At 36.7% G+C, this 26,146-nt stretch overlaps 1 protein-coding gene across 18 annotated transcripts in view; it reads left to right on the forward strand.

Annotated features, from left to right (window-relative positions):
• Positions 1-26,146, forward strand: part of MLIP (muscular LMNA interacting protein) — a 293,069-nt gene that overhangs the window by 149,383 nt on the left and 117,540 nt on the right. For 8 of the 18 annotated variants that reach the window (XR_014297251.1, XM_082662662.1, XM_082662676.1 and 5 more), the window contains 5 exons: positions 1,256-2,740; positions 12,403-12,474; positions 22,657-22,722; positions 22,806-22,889; positions 23,005-23,064. The exons of 1 other annotated variant lie outside the window; for it this stretch is intronic. Coding sequence is in view for 16 of the 17 variants with exons in the window: in XM_082662662.1 (XP_082518788.1) it covers positions 1,256-2,740; positions 12,403-12,474; positions 22,657-22,722; positions 22,806-22,889; positions 23,005-23,064 (1,767 nt within the window). In the remaining variant the exon portion in view is untranslated. The remainder of the gene's footprint in view (positions 1-1,255; positions 2,741-12,402; positions 12,475-22,656; positions 22,723-22,805; positions 22,890-23,004; positions 23,065-26,146) is intronic. 9 more of the 18 variants (XM_082662671.1, XM_082662673.1, XM_082662666.1 and 6 more) reach the window with 9 other exon arrangements.

Consider the following 26,146-nt stretch of genomic DNA (forward strand, 5'->3'; position numbering starts at 1 on the left):
TACAGGCTCTCCCTAGCTTCTCTTGAAAGTGATACAATATTTCTTTATTTTCTTTTTATTTGATGTGGGATTGGTGGCTTGCATTGTTTCAGGCAGATTAGATGAACCTATTTGCAGGGCACCTATAGAGACATAGACATAGAGAACAGACATGTGGACACAGTGGGGGAAGGGGAAGGTGGGATGAATTGGGAGATTAGGTTTGACATAAATACACTACCATGTGTAAAATAGATAGCTAGTGGGAAACTGCTCTATAGCACAGGGAGCTCAGCTCGGTGCTCTGTGATGACCTAGATGGGTGGGATGGAGGCAGGGGTGGGAAGGAGGTCCAAGAAGGAGGGGATATAGGTATGCATATAGCCGATTCACTTCATTTTACAGCAGAAACTAACACAACATTGTAAAGCAATTATACTCCAATTAAAAAAAAAGAAGATAATGTACTCTGGCTTCTTTCCATATGAAAGAGTATCTATTCATTCCTTCCAACATAACTCACATCATTTATTAACTGTTCATTCTGGCAAGTAATTAGGGAAAATATTTTTCATAAGCTAAAACTCCCTCTCTGTTTCAGCCTTGGCTTTCAGTCTCTCAGTTTGTTACAGTTATGTTGATGTTAAGCACTGCATCTTTTGAATTCTGGGCATTATTTTCAGGTTTACAATATGTAGGAGTAGTCCAAGTTTTTAAAATTTTTAACATTCAAAGTGTGGTAAAGTTTTTAAGGATTGTAGTCATTATTATTACATTATGGTTTATATTCTTGCAATGGAAGAAAACCTATTTCCTTTTCCAAAGTGCATTTTGAAATTTATATTGACGGTGATTTAAATCTTTTCAAATCACACAATTCCAAAAGAAGATAACTCTTTTAGATTTTTGTCAATGAATTATCTTCCAAAGGGAGACATGCAAATACAATTTTATATTGATGTTCATTCTGGAGAATAAATGAGTTATAGTATCTAAGAGTTCACCGTTTATTTATATTTTATTTCAAATTCAAAGCAATGCCTCATTAGCAAAACAGAATTTCTGCCATTTTCTCAGAGTTTTAAGGGCCTCTTTTTGTGTAAACTAATAAGACTGTTTGCATAAATGCACAAGTGACAAGAATGTTTTGACAGTTTCACAAATGATGTCCTATGACCCTGTCTATTTCTCTTTCCTCTAGTTAACTTCTCCCACTGCCTCTGAGCAGCTTGCCTATAAACCACCTGCTTTCTCCTTTGTTTCTCCAACTAATCAGAAAACACCACCTGTCCCAGTCGACCTAGCCGGAGCCTCTGTCCTGGAGGAGTTCCACCCGAGGAGGCTGGATGTCAGTGGGGCCCTGGTGGAAGAAACAGCCATGTACTTTCAAACTTCCGCTCACTCTGCACCATTTTTTGCACCGAAGGGCACGTCCTCGACGTCACAGTTCCCCCATCCCGCTCAATTATCAGGTTCTCACTCATCCAGTCCAAGTGCAGTCCAGCAAAAACCTGGCCTGACGTCTGAAGTCCTCAAGAAGACTGTCACCTCGCATGTCCTTAGTCCCAGAGAAAGTCCGAGAACCTCTTCTCCTTCGCTGCCCTCCGGTGCTTCTCTGAAGTCGAATTCAGCCTCCTACATCCCGGTCCGCATCGTCACGCACTCACTCTCTCCGAGTCCCAAACCCTTCCCCTCCCCTTTCCACGGCTCTTCTTCCACTGTCTGTAGCGAAGTGTCATCCAGCGGGAACTTCTCAACGTCAGGGGTGAAATCCCCAGTGCCCTCCCGGCTTTCCCTCCTAACTGCCATCCTCAAGTCCAACCCTTCTCACCAAAGACCCCTTTCCCCGGCATCCTGTCCCACCTTCTCTCTCAACTCCCTGGCTTCTTCCAGCCTCACACTCGATCAAAAAATTAAACAAACCTCTCCTACGCCTAAAAAATCCCTCTCAAGTTGCTCCCTGCGAGCGGCGTCTCCAGAGCAAAGGGAAAACCAGGTTTCTGATCTCAGCCAGCAATCCTTTCCCTTCCCTTTTTCCACTAAAGCTGCTCCCCTTCCTCTGGCATCCTCCCTTTCTCCCCCGAAACAGGGCAGTAGCAGCCTTGCTTCTTTGAATGTAGAGAAAACGCCATCCCCCACTTCTTTAAAGAGCAGCCCAATGATTTCCCAGCTGCAAACCAGTACCTCCAGTTCTACAGGTCTGCCTCCCGTCCCTCCAAGCTTTTCTCCTTTGTTTTCCAAGGGCAGACAGGATGCTGACCTCAGGGGCCCAGGAAAGCCCAGGGATATTTCCCCACATCCTTCTACGTTAGCCTCGTCGGCATCGTCTTCGGTGTCTCCTCCCACTAACCCAAGAGCCAGGCTCCCCTCTCCAGAGAAATGCTACCATCCTTCCCCAGCTCTTTCAAACCTGATAAACAGATCCAAGAGAGCATCAGCACCTCTCTCTGGCCCGGGGCAGACGCCTTTAGCTCCTCCCCCACACCCTGTCTCCAGCGCTGGCTCTGCCTCTCTTCCCCAACTGGGGTGCTCCGCTCTCCCTCGTGCTAATCCGCCCACCGAGGTGCGCCACCTCAGTCCCTCAGCGCTGCACCCAAATCTTACCCTGCCTTCAAGACTTGGGAAATCCGAAAGCTCCATATCTGACCACAGGTCATCTGTTTCATCCCCATCACCTCCCATCTCTCTAACAAGAACCAACGAGCTGATTTCACCTTGTGCATTGTCCATGTCAACAGGCCCTGAAAATAAGAAACACAAGGTATTTTTTTTTTTTTTTGCACGTTGCATGGTGCATGTTTCTTTTGAAATAAGGAATCATTTTTTTTTTCAGGGGAAAAATCATCAATTATGATATTCTTTCTGTTCCTACAAGGAGATAGTGCAAGGGGATCTAAGATTTGGTATATTTGAATGTGTAGATGAATTATAAATGGTCTAGAATTGTGTATGTTTCTGAAAGCCTCTTTGATGTTGCAAATCCTCTTATGGTAACCTTTTATATCTGTGGCTCCAAGGGCATTTTTTTCCAGGCATAATATGAGTTATATTATTGATCCCGAAGATGGAATTTAGAGCAGTTAGATGGAATTTGGGAATATGATACATTTCTGATTCTTTAATAACATGGACCCTATTATCCATCAAAATATCCTGTACTGATAAAATAGTAGACAGCATTACTGTAAAATGGACTATTATCATATATCAAGCCCCATATAACTGCCCAGACAATCTGACACCTTTCTATTTCCTTTACTGGCATTTATTTATGAGTAGTAATTTTCTTCCCCTTCCACCATGATGATTTCTTTATTGCTCTCCATACACCTCAAGCTAAATCAATATGGATTTAGCTATATATATGTTGGGCAAAGAGAATAGAAATTTCCTTTGTATGTGAAAATTATTTGATTTATTATGAACACTGAATACTTAATGATTATAAAATACAGAAAGGATGGACAGGCTGGGTAGAGGGAAGTAAAGTTAAGAGAGGAGAAGTATTGACTTTTAAATGCTCTGAAGCGACCCATTGAGGAAGGATGTGAAATCAGCATTTACTTTAATATGAGAAGGGAAACATTTGAAGGAGTTACCCATAGCATTCATTGTTCCTTTTTCCTGGAGGAAGGCAACTCTGCCCTAGAGTGTAGCAGCTTCCCAACTGTTCTCATGTAATTTAAGATATGGAGTTTAGACACTTAGGATTCAGTCAGTATTCTATAAATGAAATAAAATTATGAAAGTGTCTGTATTAGGAGGGGGTTTGGATTTTCAGTTCAGTGCATTGAATTAACACCATTTTAGAGTGTCCAAGTTGGTTCCATGGAGATTGTATTCAACTCTGTCACTGTTGGGATGATGAACTTACCATGGAAAAGATAAAACAGCCCACATGATGCTGTTAATATGTTACAGTACAATTCAACTTAAAAAGCATGCATTAGACATCTACTGTATGCCCACCACCATACTAGCTTTTTTGTGGATGTGTTTTATTTTTAAGGAAAATAATCCTTTATCTTAAAAATATATTTTATTCAGCAAAACAACATATACATATATATAATGTGGAGAAGCTATAGAGAGTTATTAAATCTACAGTAAAGCTAGAAAACAAGGATAAGGCAATATTAATATAACGTAATACAGATTGTGTATAAGAGTTCACTGAATTCAGTATAAGAGAAATATTATTATGGGATATGTTTAGTAAGGGAAGTTATCATAAATGTCAGGCCTGTCAGAAATGTTTAGGATTTAGCTTAATGAAGAGGAAAGCAGGTGGCATTTCAGAAATGGTAAACAACTCCACCAAATATACAGAAGATGATCCCAGAGGAGTATATGTGGACATGTAAGAAGATTGGCCTTATCATCGAATAGTGATGATAGTAATGATAATTACAGTAACAGATATCAAATACTTTCTGTGAGTCAAGGACTATCCTAGTAGTTAAGCAAAGTAGTTAAAATTTAATTAACAGGGACCGTGTTAGTTAATTTTGTCATGACCATATGAGATTGGTAATATTATTTTCTTCATTCTGTATACCAAGAAACTGTAGTTCAGTGAATAACTTGCCCAGGTTACATTTCTTATACTGGCAGAGCTGACATTTATATTAATTGAAATCTACTGATTCCTGAAGCCATGTTCTTTATTACTGAGATTTATTGCTACAAAGCAATAACTCATATTAATTATCATTTTAGCCTTATTTATTAATTCTTATGAAGGAATGAAATGATGATTAGAATTATCAATTTGTATAATATTTGAATCACTTTAAAATGTATTTTTCAAGATTATTAAGTCCTTGTATTTTAAACTTCAAAGCAAATGGGATGGAGGAAATCTAACTTTCTCTCTAACTCTAAGTTTGAAAATATGATTTATTTGAGGTGAAATGACCTGGTGATTATCTTTTCAATACATATGTGTGATTATGGTATTCATTTGTAATGTATTGAAAAAAAACCCCTGGTGATCTAAACATTACTTTTTCCTGAATTTATTGGCAATTGTCTCTTAAACCATACTGCCTTACACTTATTCTTTACCTCTATGAAAAGTAGTGTTACTCCACAGGTTTCTTAGAGGGTTTCTGTTTGTGGTTCACTCTGTTTTGTTCATGTTTTGTCCCATTTTTGGAGAGTTGGAAAAGAGTGAGCCCAGAGCGGCTTCTGATGAAGTCCTTTTTTGCCCTAAAATCAAGTTTTTTGAAGACCTGTTCCTCCCCAGCTCATTTACTGCCCCCAATATTGAAGAATTTTCAGTGTTAGCTTTATTTTTTCTGCTTATTTTCTTTATATCCAAGTTAATAAAGTTCAACTTGTAGAAATGCTTCTTAAATTTGATGAACATGTATGAAAATATGGAGAATGATTATAACTAATCCATTTTTATCTGTTCCTTTGAACAGAAAAAATGTTTCTTATAATGGGTAAAATTTATAATAACTTTTGCAAAATTGGTTTCTCTCGAGACATATTTGTCATATTTATCATATATATATCATATTTGTCATATTTATTTCCTCCTTGCTTCTTGCTGTTATCTCTGTAGGTAAAAAATCAGTATGTGTATATATATATGTATATATATATATATATATATATATATATATATATATATATATATATATATATATATATATAACTATTCTTTGCAAGAATTGTACCTTGAGTGTAAAAAGTTCAGTAAAATGGACACTGTTGGATACTGGAAGAGATAAATCTTATCGCAGTTTCTTTTGATGTTTGACTCGTTTTGTTTAAATTGCTAAGATTACTTTATAGATTGATAGGAGGAAATAGACAAAAGCTTTGGGATATCAAAGAATTTATATGCTTTTAGGGACTGTTTCTTGTCTGGCTCGTTCCACTGTGGTGCTAATCTGAGCACAGGACCCTCTTTGAAGTCAAAGAGTTTCAGATTTAGATCAGCTTCACTCAATGCCAGATCCTGAAAGGAAAGAGGTCCTAGAATACAGATAGCCATCAAATTAAAACATCAATGCTTGAAAGATATTAGTTCCAAGTCTGGCCTTACTGTCCTTTGATATGAAAATGAACTGGAACAGCTAGCTTAGGCTGAGCTAAATTCAGGTATAAGGTATGTTTGATGTTTCTTTCTCATAGATAGAATCTTAAAGTTCTGAATCTGCTTTTATTAGTATAACGGCTATATTTTGATTTCAGATATGGTTGAAAAATATTATTTCACATTAGAATCATGGTCCTAGACAGGATGGGTGTCTCCCTGAATGTTGCTCCCATGGCTCTTTGATCAATGTGTATATTGTCTGAGACACTTTTTCCCCTTGGGAAAACCTGAATATCAGAAAATTAATCTATGGAGTTGTATTTGGGTTCCCAATATCTTTTGCCTTCATTATAATTTACATTTTTCTCCTAGTGAGTTATTATGGTGTTCCAGATGGAAATTTGGGATGGCCATTACATCAAAACCTCATACATTTTGCCCCTCAATGATGATTGTCTGAAGCTCTGTGCGGGCTCCAGTGGTGTCACTGTCCTGGCCTGAAAGCTAGATGGACACATGGATTGGTTAGGGAATCAGTTGGGAGCTTTTAGATATTTTATGAACTTTTATAGTTGATGTTTTATTTATAAACTCTCATTCTTTTAAGGCATCATAACATTTCCAAGTATATCACACTGAAAACTTGGTGGTTACAAGCCTCTATGTGACTTTCTCCATTTCTGCTGATCCTTACATAATCTGGGAACGGAATGAAATGTACCTCTATGAGCAAAAATGGTCAATCTGAGTTCAAAAAAAATCACTCATTTGTAAAATAAATACATATTGAGTGCTCATTATGTACAAGTTTCAAAGTTGTGAAGATGCTGAAACAAATAAAATTGCAAAAAATGCCTGCTAAAAGAACATTTATATTCTATAGTGAAAGAGAAACAGTCCACGACCCTCCCCCTCCCCAATAAGTAAATTTTCTTGTATGTTAGAAGATCATAAGTATAGAGAAAAGTATAGCAGGGTAAGAGGTGGTTGTCACCAATTTATGTTGGGTGGCGGAGATAGGTTTCTTTGAAAGGGTGACATCCAAGGAGGTGATGCTTCTTGAGAGAGTATGGTCAGGCCCTTCCTCAGGGTCTTGTTGTTTATGTAATTTGAGGTTCTGCCATTTACCTGTACTTAAAGTGTAACCATGAGTTCAAATCCCTGATTCTCAAGGCAAATAGTACAGTTTGTTTTGAGATCTCATAGGTCTTTATTACTAGAGCCTGTGGTGAATTTTATGTGTTAGTGATGGGGGTGGTGGTGAGGAGAGTGGTGGGAAATATTTTCTGAAGGGGAAGGGTGTGTTCTTGCTATCCCCACCTTCACACCCAAGATTTATGTTACAATATCTAGCACTGCCTATAAATAGAATTAGCTCTGATAAACTTACATACAAAATGCAATTTCCTTTTTTTTTTTTTTTTTTTTTTGTGGTACACGGGCCTCTCACCGTCGCGGCCTCTCCCGCTGCGGAGCACAGGCTCCGGATGCTCAGGCTCAGCAGCCATGGCTCACGGGCCCAGCCGCTCCGCGCCATGTGGGATCTTCCTGGACCGGGGCACGAGCCCGTGTCCCCTGCATCGGCAGGCCGACTCTCAACCACTGCGCCACCAGGGAAGCCCCAATTTCCTTTTTTAAACCTAAACTTTGCCCTGTACCTGTTATGTAGTGAATATTTAACAGATATTTATGGAAAGATGACTAAAAACATAGATTGCAAATTGCAGAGATATAGTAGTTATCACTGAATTTTTTGCTGGATTCAAAGTCAGGCTGGTCGGTTCTACCTTGTATGACTAGCTAATGGTGATTCCAGCCTGTAATATTACAGCCTATTCTTATTATTTAAGTTATAATTACAGTGACTAGAGTGATCTGTAATTTTAAGCCAAGGAAGGGAAACAAATGAATTTGCTTTCATACCTGGAAGCCTTGACATACTAAAAAAGAAATATGCTCCAAATTTGGATATTGTTAGGAGAACCTAAAAGAAATATACTGAACACAAAAAGTATCTCTTATGGCAACAAGAATGATGTTTGGACTGAGAAGGAAAGGCTACATATGTCTTAGAGATGCATAAAGCCCAAGATAGATGAAGAACTAGAAAAGACAACTAGTTGCTCTAAATAAGTTCATATCTCCTGGTCTAGCTAAATCGTATCTCAAAAAACACATGAAATTTCTAATTTTATTGCAAAAGAAGTATTGTAAATGATGGGAAAGAGGAGATTTACCAGAAAAAAGAAGCAAGCTGTTTTTTTAACACAAAAAATGGAAGGTAAATTCTGAAAATTATGGCAAATTCTTAGGTTGTGAATGTTTACCAAAACAGTTATAACTGGAAGTCAGACATTTTCTTCAGCAAAAGACATTTATTGAATTCTTTCCAGCTTCTAGCTTTTGTGATGTCTTTCATGATATCTTGAACAAGGAGAGATATTTGAGAAGTAGTGATATATTTCTGTGAATTCTGAATGCTTAATCCGAAGCATCCTCGAGATCACTGTCTATCTCATCACCTTATTTTAATTTTATGCGTATTATTATCTCTCTATGGCTTTTCTTTTGCTTTCTTATTTATTTGTTTATTATTTGTTTCAATTCATTAAGATGTAAGCTCTAGAGAGTAAAGGCTTTGTGTGTTTGTTTACTGCTGAATCACCAATACTTAGAGCAATGCATGTCACAAAGTAGATACTCAATAATATTTTGTTGAGTGAATCTATTAGTTGAACTGCCGTATCCAAATAAATTTACAAGATGGATTGATGCCCACCAGGTTGGCAGAATGCAGTAGGCAAGAGCTCCCTATCCTTGTATGTGACTTGAATGATGATAAAGATGATATGCCTAAAAAATGGTTCATGAAATAATATAAAATTATTATCTTTGCAGTTTACAATGACTGACAAATCTAATCAGTGAAATTGGATAGAGATAATACCTAAAGTACTATTTTTGGATCTAGAAGGAAAAAAGCATAACTACAGGATAGAGGTTAATTTCAACAAATGTTAAGAAAAAGATGAAAGGATTAGAAATTTTAGGTAATAGCATACACAATGTGATCCAACAATATAAAATGACCTCAACTTCATTTTGTGTATTCTAAACACACCACAAAAACCAAGGAGGCAATGCCAATGAGTATCATCTTCACTGTATTAATTGAGTTTATTGTCAATATCATGTCAGTGATGATGATATTCTACTTTGTGTTAAAAATACATCTAGATAAACACACCTTTAAAAAATTTATATATAATAGTGTGTTAATCCCAAATTCCTAATTTATCCTTCTCCCCACGTTTCCACTTTGGTAACCATAAATTTTTATTTTTTATTTGTTTTTAGAAGAAATGTAAATGTTCTTTTATTTTATTTTTAATTTTTTAAAATTTTTTGGCTATGTAGGGTCTTCACTGCTGCGTGTGGGCTTTCTCTAGTTGTGGCCAGTGGGGGCTACTCTTCGTTGCAGAGTGCGGGCTTCTCATTGCAGTGGCTTCTTTTGTTGCATTGCATGGGTTCTAGGTGTGTGGGCTTCAGTAGCTGTGGCACGTGGGCTCAGTAACTATGGCTCATCGGCTCTAAAGTGCAGGCTCAGTAGCTGTGGCACACGGGTTTAGTTGCTCCGTGGCATGTGGGATCCTCCCGGACCAGGGCTCAAACCCGTGTCCCCTGCACTGGCAGGCAGATTCTTAACCACTGCGCCACCAGGGAAGTCCCCATAAATTTTTTTTTGAAGTCTGTGACTCTGTTTTACAAATACGTTCATTTGTATCATTTTTTTACACATTGTAAATCAACTATAATCTAATATAAAATAAAAATTAAATTAAAAATATTTAAAGGAATATTGACAGAGGAAAGGGATAGTGAAATTCTTCAGCTGAGGATCAGTAAGGAAGGGGTAGGTGGAAACAGCAGTATAACTATCACACAGAAGAGAGCTTTTAGTCCAAGCAGGGAAAAAGAGGACCAAAGTCCTATAGGAGTAAGTTAGCAGGAAACATATTTTGGCTCAATATAAAGGGGAATTTTGTACCAATTCTAACAATTAGACCTAAATGTGCTGCCTTGGGAGGTAGGCAATTGTTCATGGTGTGCCTGAACAGAGAATCAGAGAGATTGATGCCTTGGATGAGGGGGTTGAAACAGATTGCCTTCAATATCACTTCTAATTCTAAGATTATATGGCATTACATTTATAATAAGATATTGCTCTGTAGAGGCTTCGTCAACTATATTCTTTAGGACAGCTGTGGATAGGAGAACAAGCATTATAAATGATCACGCATCCTGAAAGGAGAGGCAAGAGCATATGGCAGGTAAATCACAGTTGTTGAGCTGGAGCACCCTTGTCTAAATCCCAGCTATGATTTAGTAGCTAGTGACCCTGGATAAGTTTCTTAACATCTGTTTGTTTTAGTTTCCATATATAAGGTAAACACAATGTAATACCTACATAATAGGTTTGTTGTGAAAACTAAATGAGATAATACACATTAAGGTTTCAGAAGAGTACCTGGCTTGTAGTGATTGTTATCTATTATTATTGTTGCAACTATTGCTACAGTTAAATATCCACAAACCATTGTGGAGTATTAATAACATATTTTATTCTGCATTATTTGTCTGTTTAGATATTCCTTGGGAAAAAGTATCTTATAGAGAAGCATGGATATTGGATCCAGATGGACCTAGATCCCAAATCTGTTTGTTTTTTATGGGCTGTGGTCTTAAATGAGTCACCTGAGCTCACCACATCTTCTTTTCCTAATGACTCTTTAGTTATAGGGATTCTGCAAAATTAAATGAGGCAATGCAAGTTATTCGCCTAGTCATAGATGTCAGCTTTAATTCCACATGCTGAGATGGCATTTTATTTTAGTACTTATCCAAATACATTATTTTCTGGAGACCATAGCAGTGCTGGATCAATAGAGAGACTTATAATTAATGACTTTAGTCATTAATTATAAAATTACAGAATTCTGCTTCAGTAGGTAAGCTCAAGTCTTGAAGGGACCAGAGACTTTCTTCTTCCAGGTCTGGCATTTTGATTTTTTTCTACTTGAACTTCTTCCTAAGGAATATGAATGTGCCAGCCTCTTACCTTCCTCACACCTGTTGAATGAGGGTACACCAATCCCATCCATAAAATTCAAGGTTTTATTTTACTTGATTACCATGTCTTCTTCTGTAGATCCTTTGGTCTTCTTTCCAGGGGACGAAGACAGGCTGGAGCTGTGTGCCAGTTTCCCGCTGGCTCTGGGCGAGTGGGGAAGTTGCCTGAGAGCTTTTGAAGTGAGAGGAACCTTGAGCTTAGTTAAGCAGCTTGGGACCCAGAACAATATCAAAACTGGGCCTTTGGTTATGTATATGATACTGGTTTCTACAACTTTCTCATGCTCAACCCTCTCCCCCAAATACTTCCCAAAACTGAACTAGATTACTCTGAGTTTTACTTAAAACTCAGAATGTTGGGCTTCCCTGGTGGCGCAGTGGTTGAGAGTCCGCCTGCCGATGCAGGGAACATGGGTTCTTGCCCTGGTCCGGGAGGATCCCACATGACGTGGAGCGGCTAGGCCCGTGAGCCATGGCCGCTGAGCCTGCACATCTGGAGCCTGTGCTCTGCAATGGGAGAGGCCACAACAGTGAGTGGCCCTCGTACCGCAAAAAAAAAAAAAAAAAAGAAAACTCAGAATGTTTTATCGTTTGATTCATTAACATCACTGTATTAGAAAGTGCAGGAAAGGGTGATGAGGTTTAAAAAAATGAAATTAAGATCAAGAGCACGGCCTTCTAGTTTTTCCATTATGGAGTTAAACTGCTGATATCACTTCTATTCAAAATATACTACTCTCTAAAAATTACTGCTAAATTTTACGTGTTCTGATCATTGTTTTTATGAATGATGCAAGAGAATGTATTGAGTTCAATTAAACTTATTGGCATAATATTTGTTAATTATGACACTATAAAAAAAGAATTGCTTTCCTTTGAGAATCAAGCAAAAATAACCCAAATATTTATACAATAGTATTCTTCTCAGGGTATGCTGCTAATGAGAAATCTATATATAACTTTGTAAAAATGAATGTTTTTAAGTTCTGAAATGATATAGCATATACTTGCCTATAATCCCTAGGCTGATATTTTACTGTGATATTTCTTTGCTTCTCATTCTAATAAAATATTAACATGATAAACTAATTTTTTTCTGTCAAAAACAAGTTGTTGAAGCATAATCACTGTTTTCTTCATTTGATAACATGTGATTTAACTTGGTAGAACTAGTCTAAATTTATGTCACGTTCTTTCCCCTTTTCAACTCCACTCTTGCTTTCTGGTTACCCCCATTCTAGCAATACAAGACCAAGTCCAGCTACAAGGCTTTTGCAGCAATCCCAACAAACACATTGCTTTTGGAACAGAAGGTCAGTGTTGGCTCAGAAGCAGAGTGAATTTTGGTGATGTTTTCTAAAATTGCTTATGTCATTTTTGTTATGTTTAAAAAAAAATTCTGTTTTCAAGTTCTGCCTTTACTAAAATAAAATGCTGCTCTTAGTTTAGGATAACGTAGTGAAAGCATCTTGGATAGAATAGGAGACATCACTGATTTATTGGTAGAGTCTTGGTAGGAGCCTGGGGTTATCCAAGCTACTAAGCAGCTCTGAGAAACTTGATTCAGATTTGGGTACATCCCTGTCCTTTGGAATTTTAAATGGTTATTAATATTTAAGAGCTTCTACCTCTATTCACATTGATCAATAGAGTAGAGGTAAAATGGGGTTACGTGTGGGCAACTGGCCACCTTTGAAATTTGATGATTAATAGTGGCTTCCACAGAGTGGAAATATTATAGCCAAACATCCAACTTAGCCTCTTAAATCCCATCACGGTCTGAACATCTTTATCCATTTTCCTCAGCCATTGATCTGACCCCCATGAATGGGAGGGAGGGGTTGAGATCCCTTCCAATGACCCAGCTACTTTTACATGGCTCCAGGGTATTTTTGACTTGCTATTGAGTCATTAACTATAAAATTACAGGATTCTGCTTCAGTAGGTAAATTAAATTAAAGCCCCTTGTTTCATAAGTCATTACAAATACTCAAATGAAGCCCCAGTGGAGGATCATATCAGAATTGAAGTGAAATCAATTACCAAGTCTATGACATGATACATTTCTTATGTTATTTTTATGATATTTATTTTGGCAATTTATCTTTGCATGAAGCCCATTTTTTTTCTGTGCAATTATAGTGTTTCAAATAATGTTATAATTTGTCAGAATGTTAATGTTTGCAACTAGGTGGTATTTTGACCACTGGCTTATGAGCCTATATTCTTGTTATTTTAGCATGATCTGGAGAATAAAACTGTTATATATTCTTTTGTCTAAAAAGGTAGGAATTGTTAGTGGGATATTCTAAGTGGTATATAGGTGAACACTGGTTGGCAGTATCTCTTATATCATGTATCTCTGATAACAAATTCCCAATTATCCACCTGTGGCCCAGAGTCTATGCTCTATATATCTGAATGCCTTGAACTGGAGGTGGGAGGTGAGGGGGCCATCTGCAACTTTTTCTCTAGCTTCTCTTCTGAATTTTGACCTTCTATGGTTCATTGAAAGATGACATGGGCGTAAAACACCAATTTCAGGAGGTTTCAGGAGGCTTCAAGAAGTGACACCTTTACCAGATGCCCCTTATCCTATTTTCTAGAGTTAAATATTATGTGGAGTCATAGTAGAAGTGGTCCCTCACCATAGACCTTCTCCCCATTTCAAATGGACATTTCCAAAATCTGGTCACAAGTGCCTGCCTTCACAGAAATGGGAGAAGCTCTCCCACTCAGTAGCCAGGAAGAGAGAATAGGGGCTGTTCTGCCACAGTGTCCTTCCCTCGTGCTGGCCAGCTCTCTTCTCTTCCAATTCAGTGGATTTTAGAGATTATAATCCATTAGTCAGTCATTAAAAATGAGGAATGATTAGCTTAATTTCAAATTGCATCACAAACCCATTTCATAAATGTCTATGGTGGTATTGCTTTGCATTGAACCTAATGCAAGTTCATTTGGGAGAGGTTTTGTGTTTTTAATTTTGAATAAAACATACTCTTCAGTAAAATTATTATTTTTATTTTTAGTACCACAACATGTAAATATCATGATATCTAGTTTAAAATATCTAAGTTTAAATATCATGATATCTAATTTAAAATATCTAATAAAATTATCTAGTGTGGATAATGGTCTCTTGGCTAAGATGTTGGTTTTGGGCAATAAATATTTGAATTCTTCAAAGGTCACAGGATATAACATGATGTTTGTTTTTCTTTAGAGCCTTTTATAATTCCACTTTTTTTTTTTTTGCTGGCTTTCCCATGTTATGTATTCCTCAATAAGAGATTTTACTTTGTAAGAATTTTTAAATAACAAAAGTATTATCCCAAGATTTATGAGAGTTTATTTCTATTTTCAGTAATATTTCTTGAATGGTATTGTGCTGTTTCTTTCATGGTTGTTGTTTTTAAAAAATAAATCTGGTAATTTCTATCTTTTTGCCCATCTGTTTATACAATAGAACTCATCCTATGCCATTAAAATCAAAGGGACTTATTTCTGAGTTGAGTGAGTAAATTAAAACTATAATCATCAGAGACTCATCTATTTGGGAGAGGCTTAACATTTTGGAATAGTTTAAATCACAGAAGCTTTTCTGAGATCCCTTTAATATCTTACAGAACAGCACAATTAGGGGGTAGGATGATGACGCAGTGTCATTACAATATTCTGTTAGGGTCTGTGCTGTGGAACGCCTTGAAGATAGAAAAAGCACATTTACTTCGTCTTAAGATAGATGGACAATTAATTCTCTCCCCCAACCAGATTTTTTAAACCACATTCTGTTTTATAGCATATAGTATAATTAATGAGGAACCAGAATCACTTTAAAAAATAATACTATTTTTAAAAGCAAAATTTTCTCCAAATTGAAATACAGGCATCCCTTCCAATCAGACATTAAGCTTTCATCGAATCCTTGGATTGGTTTCAGTTTTAATCACCCCTTGATGAAGCCCATAATTTTCAAAAGAGTACATTTTATTGGCAGGGGACATGAGGTTTCTGATACTTCAATTCTGTAATTTATTGTCTGTGTCAAACTTAAATTTATAGCTTATTCCGTTTTCTATCATTTTTTCCCCTATGAACTTTTAGGAGGGAAGAATTTTTAACTAAAGCCTTAACTAAGGCTTTACAGCCATCATATTTTAATGTGTTGGTGTTGGGGTCTTTGACTTAATCTCCTGCCAATAATCATCTTCTCTAAGATTGAGATGAGGATGTAATACAAGTGATTATAAAGCAGGAACAAAATAATCAGATGAACGTGCATTTGTGACTGTCCTTATTACAATATGTTCAACAATATACTGGACTCTGTAGAGGAAATAAGTTTGATATAGACATTATTTTTTAGTCTCAATGTGGGTACTGCTGTCCTTTTCAGAGAATGTTGAAGATCTCTCTCTCTCTCTTATTGACTAATTTTTCTTCTTAATCATCTGAGTCTGATAGCAATAGGTAAAAAGTTAAAATTAAACTGAAGGGCACATTTTAATATTCTAAATAAATGGATTATTATTTTTATTGAGCAATTGTATTAAAGGAAGGAAAGATGAAGGGATATTTCCTTGAAATCAAATATTGCGAATATATATTGTCTCAGAGTAATTTTTTTCCATGAAAGAATACACTTTTTCCTTGTAAGTAATTTATCTGTTCCCTTCCTCACAATTATTTCTCAGGATAAAATCAAGGCTACGGTTAGGTACTGTTTCTCAACAAATGATATCACTATGCATTTAATTCATAAGCTTAATGTGTTTGAAAGAATTTTAGAGTAGCTCAATTTTATAAATAGCACCTATAAATTATAGGATTAATTATTTAAATGAAAGTTACAGGAGAAAAATGATTTTATTTTTCCTGGTGGAAGGAGGATAAAGAACAACTGTTTTGAAGACAGTAGTAAAAACTGTGCTACAAAAATAGAAAGGTAAAGATTTGAGATATCTTGTCAATTGTCAAATCATTTTATTCTAAGTTGCCAGTTTAATTTTTTAAAACATGAGTTGGTAAACTCCAATCTGATTAAACATATGTCTTTGGGTGAGACTATTTTAGGATCTTTGCATGTCTCAAAAATTTAACAAAATCTGGTTACCGAATTAGCATATGGTCTAGACTAGAGAGACATCTCTTAATTTAGGTTAGTTCAAGAAGTAAATGTGTTCCCAATTTCTTTAACAATGGAAAAGTGCCCAGGACCCAAATCTATACCAATTGGTTCTTCTTGGGCAGTTGTCTACCATGCAACTATTTCTTTTAAGGCGCTTAGTAAACCATATTAAAGTATGCATACTGGTTTTTTTTTTTTCTACTATAAACTATTTGAGAAAACATAGTCGTTTTTGTTAAACATTCATTGAATGAATTAATTTAGTTTGCACCTGGGTAGGTCTCTTAAATTTCCAATTTTACTCCACACGATTTTAAAGCAATTTTTTGCTCATAGGATTGTAAAAATAAGGGGGCCTCGTATATGGCAATTAGGATGATGATAAGCGTCTTCCTTTAGGGTAGAATAAGCTTCATCAATTCTAATTCCATGGAAAAGATATAAAAGGCCTTCTGCTACAAGGAAAGTAAGTTGGTTTTAGACTTGGTAATTTTTAATGGTTAAATAATACAATCACAATGGTTGCCATACTGAGTACTTTAGCATGTCAGACACTGAGCTAAATGCTTTACTATCCTCACAACTCTGTGAAAATTTTGATGCTCCAAAATGTCAACTAAATTTCCCAAAGCTGCAGGGCTAGTGAGTTGTCGAAATGGACCTTAAGTGGGATCTGATTATCCCCTAGCTTTTCCCTGTTCACCATGCAACAGTGACATCAATTAGCTAAAGTGAAATATTGAGCAAGAGGTGATGTTTTGGATAATTTTTTATTACTTGCTAGAATATATTTAAATCTTCATTAAATTAGAGCAGCAAAAGTTTATTTATTTATTTTTAGTTTTTTAATGAGGAACAGTTAAATGGAATTGGAAATAGCTTAGTTCTGACAAGACTTGAGTTAGTGAGAGTTTACAAAGCAGCCCAATTTTTTGAGTTATTAAAAGAGAGGTGGTGAATTACAGTAGAGGAGGTGCTGGCTGGGAATCAGGAACACCCTTCTGATATACTTGATTAAACGAAGAAAAAGTCTGGTGGCTTTGCCATTAAGTCTTCAGGAACAGGTTTGAAACTGGCCGTAATGACTTGCCAAAACTCCCTTCCTTCTGTGTGAGAAGAACAGACATTTAACCCTCCAGAGATCTTGGGATTAAAAACACCAAGTAAATTTCCTCAATTCTTGAAATTTTTAAACCAATCATATGAAAATAATCTGCTGATAAATATTCCTAGACCTTTAAAGAAGCTGTAATTTTATATATTGGAGGCCCCTTTGGCTTACAGCTTACATTTGCCCCTTTTCTTCAGATCTGAACGCTATTCAGACCTGAATCTCCAATTAGAGAATCAAAATGAGATTTATTTAGCTGAGAATATCTCCAATCTTACAAATGGTTTTGTATTAATGACTGAAAATCAAGCAAATCTCTTGTTCTCACAGGATTTATTCTACCAAATAGCTGGTCAGATTAACAAAGTATAGCAGTTTTGGGGTTTCTGCCTGAATTGTTTTTTGGGAGGTTAATTTTATCATTATTAAAATACAGTACTTGCCCATTCAATTTTTGAAATCCAATCCAGTTAGATAGTCCAGGCATCACAAAAAGTTTACAAGCCCTTTTAGAGTATCCTCTCTTTGGAAGCAGTTTACTTTCTAACTCTTAGAGTGCAACTAATTCATTCTATTTTCAGATTTTTAGAACTTAATCCTATTTCCAAAGAGAGCAGGTTCTAATCAGTCTGCTGATTCAATATATCTGACTTCACAGTGTTTGCAATTCCATGAGAGATGCTCCTTTTGGATGGGGAACACCTATTACAGTGTGCGGTCATATATTCTCATAAAGACTTTGATTTACAATGCTTGCTCCTAGTTCTTGCCTCTTAATTGTAATGTCATGCTGAGCTCAGAAACTATTTTCTTCTAAAAGGAGATTCACTATGTCTCTTTTCAAAAACTGGGCCCCAAAGTTGGTTGTGCTGAGTAAAATATAACCACTTTTAATGAGACTATTTCTAACCATTAGTTAAGAATCTTTAAAAATAGGATTCAGGGCTTCCCTGGTGGCGCAGTGGTTGAGAGTCGGCCTGCCGATGCAGGGGACACGGGCTCGTGCCCCGGTCCAGGAAGATCCCACATGCTGCGGAGCGGCTGGGCCTGTGAGCCATGGCCGCTGAGCCTGAGCGTCCGGAGCCTGTGCTCCGCAACGGGAGAGGCCACAGCAGTGAGAGGCCCGCGTACCGCAAAAAAAAAAAAAAAAAAAAAGGATTCAAAGCATGTTCCATTTATACCTCACTTGGCTATCAGCCAGTTTGGTAGAAAATATATGTTTTTGAAATAAAATCTTTAATTGGAGAATATTCTTCACTCAAAATGAATAAATCTAAAGAAACATCAGTACAATCCTGCCGGGCTAAGTTGTCAAAAAGCAATCTACGGTCAGGCTTCACATTAATGGAGATTTAATATATTTTCTTTTAATACATTTTTGTACTACAGAGAAAAAACCTACTTTTTATGGCTGCTAGAAGGAGTGGATCAAGATGATATATTTGACAGAGAACTCCTTGTCAATAAAAAAATCAATTCTAGTGAATTTCAAGGCTATTCAAACTTAGAATAATCCCCCTTCCAAATTTTAATGCAGTTCGAGTATTATCTCCATTTCAAAGTTTCAGCATTACTGACTAAATACTAGTTATCTTCCTTAATTTTCCAAGCATTCTGAGTAGGTTGTTTTTTCATTCTTTGAGTAAATTTCAATACTTTAAGTAGCATAATAAAAGTTGTGTTTGCCTATAGTAATTTCCCACGAAGTAACCAAGATAATAACCCTATTTGATTGTGGCTGAAAAAATATTTGCTCATTATATTAACATGGATCACATACTCAGATCTTTGATGGTAAACACATTTAATTGAAATATGGGAAAATAAATTGTTACTTAAAATATTCAGAGTTTAAACTCCTTCTCTAGAGCATTTTACCGAGGCATATTAAGATCATATTGTTTCTATGATTCATTTATTCATTTAACTCCATTTATTTGTCAGTCTGCCCTTTCAAGTCATCCTAAAGATCTTTACTGAAGACATATCATGTGTTCTATCCTGAGACTGCCAAGATAAATACCATAGTTTCCTAATTGTTATAGGACAAATGGTCCAGTAGAGAGGAGATACAGTTGAAGAGTAATGATGATACAATATGCTTAAGGCATGTATGGAATGATGCAGTGCCCCAAGGAGGGAGGGGCAGATTTTGCCTGGTGCAAACGCCAAAAAATATTATAAAGGAGCTGTATTAGGATTTTTAGGATGAATACGAATTCTAAGTGAGCTGAGGATGGAGGAGGGATAATCTAGGCAAAGTTAATAACGTGTGCTTGGAAGGTCAGCACAAGTTCAAAGAACTCAAGTGATTGATTGTGGTTAAAGAGCAAGACCAAGGTTCTCTCCTAAGGAGTTTGTTGTTAATCCTGGTCACTAATTAATTGTTTTCTTCTTCTTTTTTGTTTTTTTTCCTTTTTTAACTTTGCAAGTATTTTCTCCCAGTCTATGGCTTTTTTTTTTTTTGAATATAATTGCTTTACAATGCTGTGTTAGCTTCTGCTCTACAATGAACTGAATCAGCTATATGTATACCTATATCCCCTCCCTCTGGGTCATTAATTTCTGACTTTTTTCTTCTCTATAATGACCGTCATAGTTAGAAGCCATGTGTAGTGTAAAGTCTAAAATTAAAGCCCAATACTACCTGCTTGGCACCTGGTAGAATTGGGAGGGCCTCAGCTGGTCTAATTGCAAGCTCACCTCCCCACTCTGCTCCCCCAGATAAGGTCCCCTAACCCTCCCTATCAAACCGACCAGGTGCAGTGCCTACTTATTCAGACAAGCTGACCACACCCTTCTAAGGAAGCAGGGACGCCTCACTCTCTTGATCCTACAAAACCTGCCTTCCACAGTCCCTGTTGTTCACTGTTCCCCGAGCACAGCTCTTATGTGGCCCTGATGGAATGCACAGTTTCTTCCCCTGGGCCGTGACCACCTCTGACTATTAAACTGCTGTTGATTTCACTTGTCCAGTGTCAGGTGTCATGTATTCGGCCATCCCCATCACCACAGAGTGGGAAGCCCTTCCCCTCCCCACCAACAGGGTAAATAGGAGGTGATTAGAACACCATGTCAAGGAAAAATTAAGCTGTCTGAACACCAGCAAGGAGTTATCTTTACGACATCTTCTGTTCCCTGCTATCCATTACTCATGATTAATCAAAAATATAGAGGATGGGCTTCCCTGGTGGCGCAGTGGTTGAGAGTCCCCCTGCCGATGCAGGGGACATGGGTTCGTGCCCCAGTCCGGGAGGATCCCACATGCCGCGGAGCGGCTGGGCCTGTGAGCCATGGCCGCTGAGCCTGCGCGTCCGGAACCCGTGTTCCGCAACGGGAGAGGCCACAACAGTGAGAGGCCCGCGTACTGCAAAGAAAAGAAAAAAATATATAGAGGATGGAGGAGGAGAGGAAAAGAGATTTTTTTTTTTATGGTAGGAAAGAGGCAGTCTCAAGGGTTTCTATTAGGTTATCATAGTCAATATTTTATATTTTATTTAATGCAGAGAAATAGATTTTGCAAAAATGATTTTCAGACAGTATTTTCCTTTGTGAGTTATTGAAATAAGGGGGATAGCTTAACATAATAAATGTTTATTTCCTCCCCACAACACAGTGAGGTATAGCTCAACTTGGCCATTCAGTATGGCTCTCCGTCGGTGACTCAGCGATGTAGACTATTTCCATTTTGCATCTTAGGTATATCCTAATAAAAACATTTGGTTGTATCAGGCAAAATAGAGATTAAGACACAAAGCACTATTAGGGATATAGAGGGTTACTTCATAATGACAAATCTTTAATTCATGAGGAAGGTATACTTCTTCTAATTATGAATGTAGCTAATAAAATGGTTTCAAACTACATTGAGAAAAATTGCTAAGATCACAGGGAGAAATTAACAGACTCACTACAATTCTGTGAGATTTTATGGTGACTTTCAATTAATTGATGATTTTCAATTATTAATAGAATAAAGAAAAAGAAAGAAAGTAGTAAAACTAAGATGATTTGAAAAAAATGAAAAATCGTGATCTGATAGATACATACACACACACACACACACACACACACACACACACACACACAGCTCTGCAGCCAACAGTTAGAGAATAGATGTTTTCTTTAGCATAAATGGAATGTTTACAGTTCTCTAATTGTAACTGGAATATTTACAATTAGAGAATAGATGTTTTCTTTAACATAAATGGAATATTTACAAAAAACTAATCATGTCTTATACCATAAATCTCACACTACATAAGAAATGGCTATTTTGAAAAGTTCTATGGTTATAACTAAATAAATAGGTAATTTAAAAATTGGGGGAAAAAAACCCTTATATTTTAAAAAAATTAGAAAGAAAAACTACCTTAATGGAAATACCTAAAAATGTATTTAGAATTGAATGACAGTGACCATACAACATATCACAACTTGTAGAATGCAACAAAAGGGATTCTTTGAGGGAAAATAGGATAAATCCAAAGAATGTAGAAGGAAATAAATAGTAAAGATATGAACAGAAACTACTGAAATGGAATGTGAGTATGCCGAAGAAGATCAAAGCCAAAAGTTAGTCCAATTAAGAGATTAGAAATGGAGAATTCTACATGGAACTTGATTAAGAAAAAAGCAGGTGGACACAAATAATTATTAGAAATGATGAAGGGGATGGACCAAGATGGCAACATAGGCAGCTTCTGAACTTCTCTCCTCCTAGGGACACATTGAATATAAAGCTGCACATGGAGAAATTCCCTCTGAGAGAAATCCAGAAACCAGCTGAGTGACTCCAGCATCTCAGATTAATAAGGAAATACCCATACGAAACCTGGCAGGAATGGCTGAGATACATTCTTACCATCAACCCCATCCCTGGCACAGTGCCAAACAATTGGGAGGGAAACCCCAGCTCCCAACTTTGCCCTGAGGTTTTAGGCTGTACATCTAATGTCCCAGCTTTTAAGGCTCCCACCCAAGGGACAAGCCCCCAAAATACCTAGCTACAAAAGCCAATGGGGCTTGTGCCTACAAGAACTACAAGACTCCTTATATTGGAGATACTAGTTCCACAGGAGAAAGTAGGCAGTTGTGGGCAATGCCTCCAGGTCAGAGAATAGCTCATCAAATGTTTCAAAGATATTTCTTCTTGGAAACATTGAGACATACAGGGCTTTCTTTGAATTCAGAATTTACTACATGTATATTTGACTAAAATCCTCACATGAGAACTATTTCATTTATTATCACTAGGCACTAGACGAACCAGCCAAGACAGAGAGCATCTCCAAGGACAACACATTAGATCCACCTCTGGAGGTAATGGCTTCAGATCACCTCTGCTTTTGAAATGCAATCCCGAAACTCATTGCTAACCCAGTACCTGGTTTCAATTCTTCCAGTTGTGTTTCCCTGAACAGCTCAGGCAGCAAACTGAAGAGCTCTGTGCTACCATTGATAAGGTCTTACAGGATTCCTTGTCTATGGTAATGCCTTAGACTAGACCGTGCAATTCAAACCTTTGCTTTGCTTCACTTCATTTCCCTTTGCTTGGCTAGGATGGATGCATCATAAGCTTGTCCTTTTTTTTTTTTTTCCTAGCATTCTTCTGATTCTCCTTCAAGTTCCCTACAGACATTTTTGGGTTCTGACACAATGAAAGTATGTATGTATTTAATATAATTTACTGAACCATAATACAGTAATATTAATGATTTTTAAACTGCAGGTCAAGGCCCAGTAGTGATTTGGGAAATTAGTGGATAGCAACTAGCATTGTGGTTTTTTTGTTTTTTGTTTGTTTATTTGTTGTTAGCAAACAGCATATTAAAATAGAATAATAAGAATGTAAACTATCAATCAGACTGTATTATTCCAAGCAGTGAGTAGGTATTGTTGACATTTATTTCAATTCGTTTACATGTACAGGTATAGGCACGTGTATATAGATTGCAGTAAAATCTATTTCTAACTGTAGGTCAAGTTCAAAACAGTTTGAAAGCCAAAGTATTAGACTGTGTTGTTATATGTTGGCATTTAGGATATAGAAATGTATGTAGAATTTGTGACTTATTCTCATCCCAAACCATAGCTTCAGTCCTTATGTAATTCAGAGCTCTTACACTTGTAGAAACTGAAAATGAGGTAGACTAAAGTAGTGTTAGTCTTGGAGCTTTAACACTGGTATTGTTTCTGGAATTCTTTTCTTTTGGTTAACTGAATTTATTTCATTGTTCGTTGACTCAGAGGGACAGAATCCTGGATATTTTAGATCACTTGAGGACTACTAAAGCATTGTTATAATTGAATATTTAAGTACTCCCTTCTTATCATGTAGCCTTTTTCATTTGTTGGGATAAAATATTACATTTCTCCAAGTTATTTTTTTTTTTGAATGCTTTGTACAGATCTACTTACCCAAATTTCAAAATGATTGTGGTTTTTCTTTTATTGATAATTGTTAGTTTTTTTTGGTCAGTTTTATTTTCTCTCTTGGAATTAGTATAAATACTTTTTGCATATTCTTTTTCAAAACTGGACATTGTATGTATCAAGTAGATTTTATTGTATTTTACTTATTTAAAATTTTTATTACAGTTGATTTACAAAGTTGTGTTTCTTTAAACACAGATTTTAAATGTACAGATTTTAAAATGTACACATTTTAAAATGTAGATTTTAAATGTACAGAATTGCCTATAACTAAAACAGTATTTCTAATTTTCATTTGGAACATTATAGACGAATATCCTTTAATAATGATGTAGAAGCCAGGTAATCACTCATTGTCAGTATTCTTACATTTTAGTAGAGAGAACCTGCAAATGGATAATTATAGCTTCTCTATTTGTAACCTATTTTGTATATTCTTTAAGTCTTTTAATCTAAAGATAGAAAAGTTTGATTTGCCAGAGACTATATAAATTTTAAATGTATTTTTTTCTCATTTCATTTGTTGAACATATAAAAATACCCTATATTACATTAAATGTAATAGGAATAGGACTTAAGTAACATGTGAGTAATAACCTGTATTATTGATTTATTTAACAAATATTTAACGCTTATAGTGTTAAAGATACATTATTCTAGGCCATTCAATTTAAGGCAATTTTTCATTTAACAAATATTTATTAGTGCTTACTATGGGCTTGGCACTGTGAGGTACTATGGTGATAAGTGTGAGCAAGGCAGAGTAATCGGAGAGGCGTATTTCTTTTTTTTAATTGAAGTAGAGCTGATTTACAATGTAGTGTTAGTTTCAGGTTACAGCACAGTGATTCAGTTATACAAATATATGTATTCTTTTTCAGACTCTTTTCCCTTATAGGTTATTACAAAATATTGAGTATAGTTCCCTATGCTATACAGTAGGGCCTTGTTGTTTATCTATTTTATATACAGGAGTATGTATATGTTAATCCCAGCTTCCTAGTGTACCCCTCCCCACACCCCCTTTCCCCTTTGGTAACCATAAATTTGTTTTCTGTGTCTGTGGGTCTGTTCTGTTTTGTAAATAAGTTCATTTGTACTTTTTTTTTTTTAGATTTCACATATAAAGTGATATCATATGGTATTTGTCTTTGTCTGACTTACATCAGTTAGTATGATAATCGCTAGGTCCATCCATGTTGCTGCAAATGGCATTACTTCATTATTTTTTATGGCTGAGTAATATTCCACTGTGTATATGTACCACATCTTCTTTATCTATGCATTTGTCAACAGACATTTAGGTTGCTTCCATGTCTTGACTATTGTAAATAGTGCTGCAATGAACATTGGGGTGCATGTATCTTTTCAAATTGGAGTATTCTCTGGCTATAATCCCAGGAGTGGGATTGTAGGATCATATGGTGGTTCTATTTTTAGTTTTTTAAGGAACCTCCATACTGTTCTCCATAGTGGTTGCACCAATTTACATTCCCACCAACAAGGTAGGGGGGTTCCTTTTTCTCCACACTGAGAGGTGTACTTTGGATATAGCGATCTGAAAGTAGGATTCAAACTGAGACCATGAGGGAAAGAAGCCAGTCATAGAAAGATTAGGGAGAATAGCTTTCAGGAAGAGGAGTAAACATGTGCAAATATCCTGGCAGGAAAGAGCTTAGTGTGCATGAAGAAGGCCAGTGTGGTTGCAGTATGGTGAACAGTGTGAAATGAGGTGAGAAAGGGGTGTAGGGACGGCGAGGATACTTACATGCCATGCCATGAAGTTTGAATTCCAGGGAAAATGGGAAGATATAAAAATATGGGGGGAATAATATGAAACCATTGAGAAAGCTGGCTGATGGCTGCTGTGATGAGGCTACCTAGGTCAGAGGAACCATGACGGTGGCCTGGTGCAGAGGAGCTGCAGAGAAGCACTGAGTATGAAAGAGATATTGCAGCCTTGCTTGGGTTTGGATGTGTGCAGAGAAGGAGAGGAGAATCATGGAAGAGCTCCTGCTCTTTGCCTCAACTGTAGACAAACGTGAAGGAGGCTCAGTGTGGTAGAGGGAAGAGGGTTATGTTTATTTGGATAAGGTAAGTTCAAGATGTGTGTCAGGGAGGCCTTAAACCTGTGTGGCTGGAGCTGGTACGAGAGATCGGGGAATGACTGGTACGTCGATGCTGTGGACACCCGGTATGGAGCTCCCAGGAACAAAATATTGCAGGTCCAATCAAGGAGAATGAAAGTCTGTTGTGCTCAGAGCAGTGTGGTAACATGGAAGCTACAAGAGCACAGTGGTTAAGAGAGTGT

This window comes from Grampus griseus, assembly GCF_964374135.1.
Source record: "Grampus griseus genome assembly, chromosome: 10".
NCBI lineage: Eukaryota > Metazoa > Chordata > Mammalia > Artiodactyla > Delphinidae > Grampus > Grampus griseus.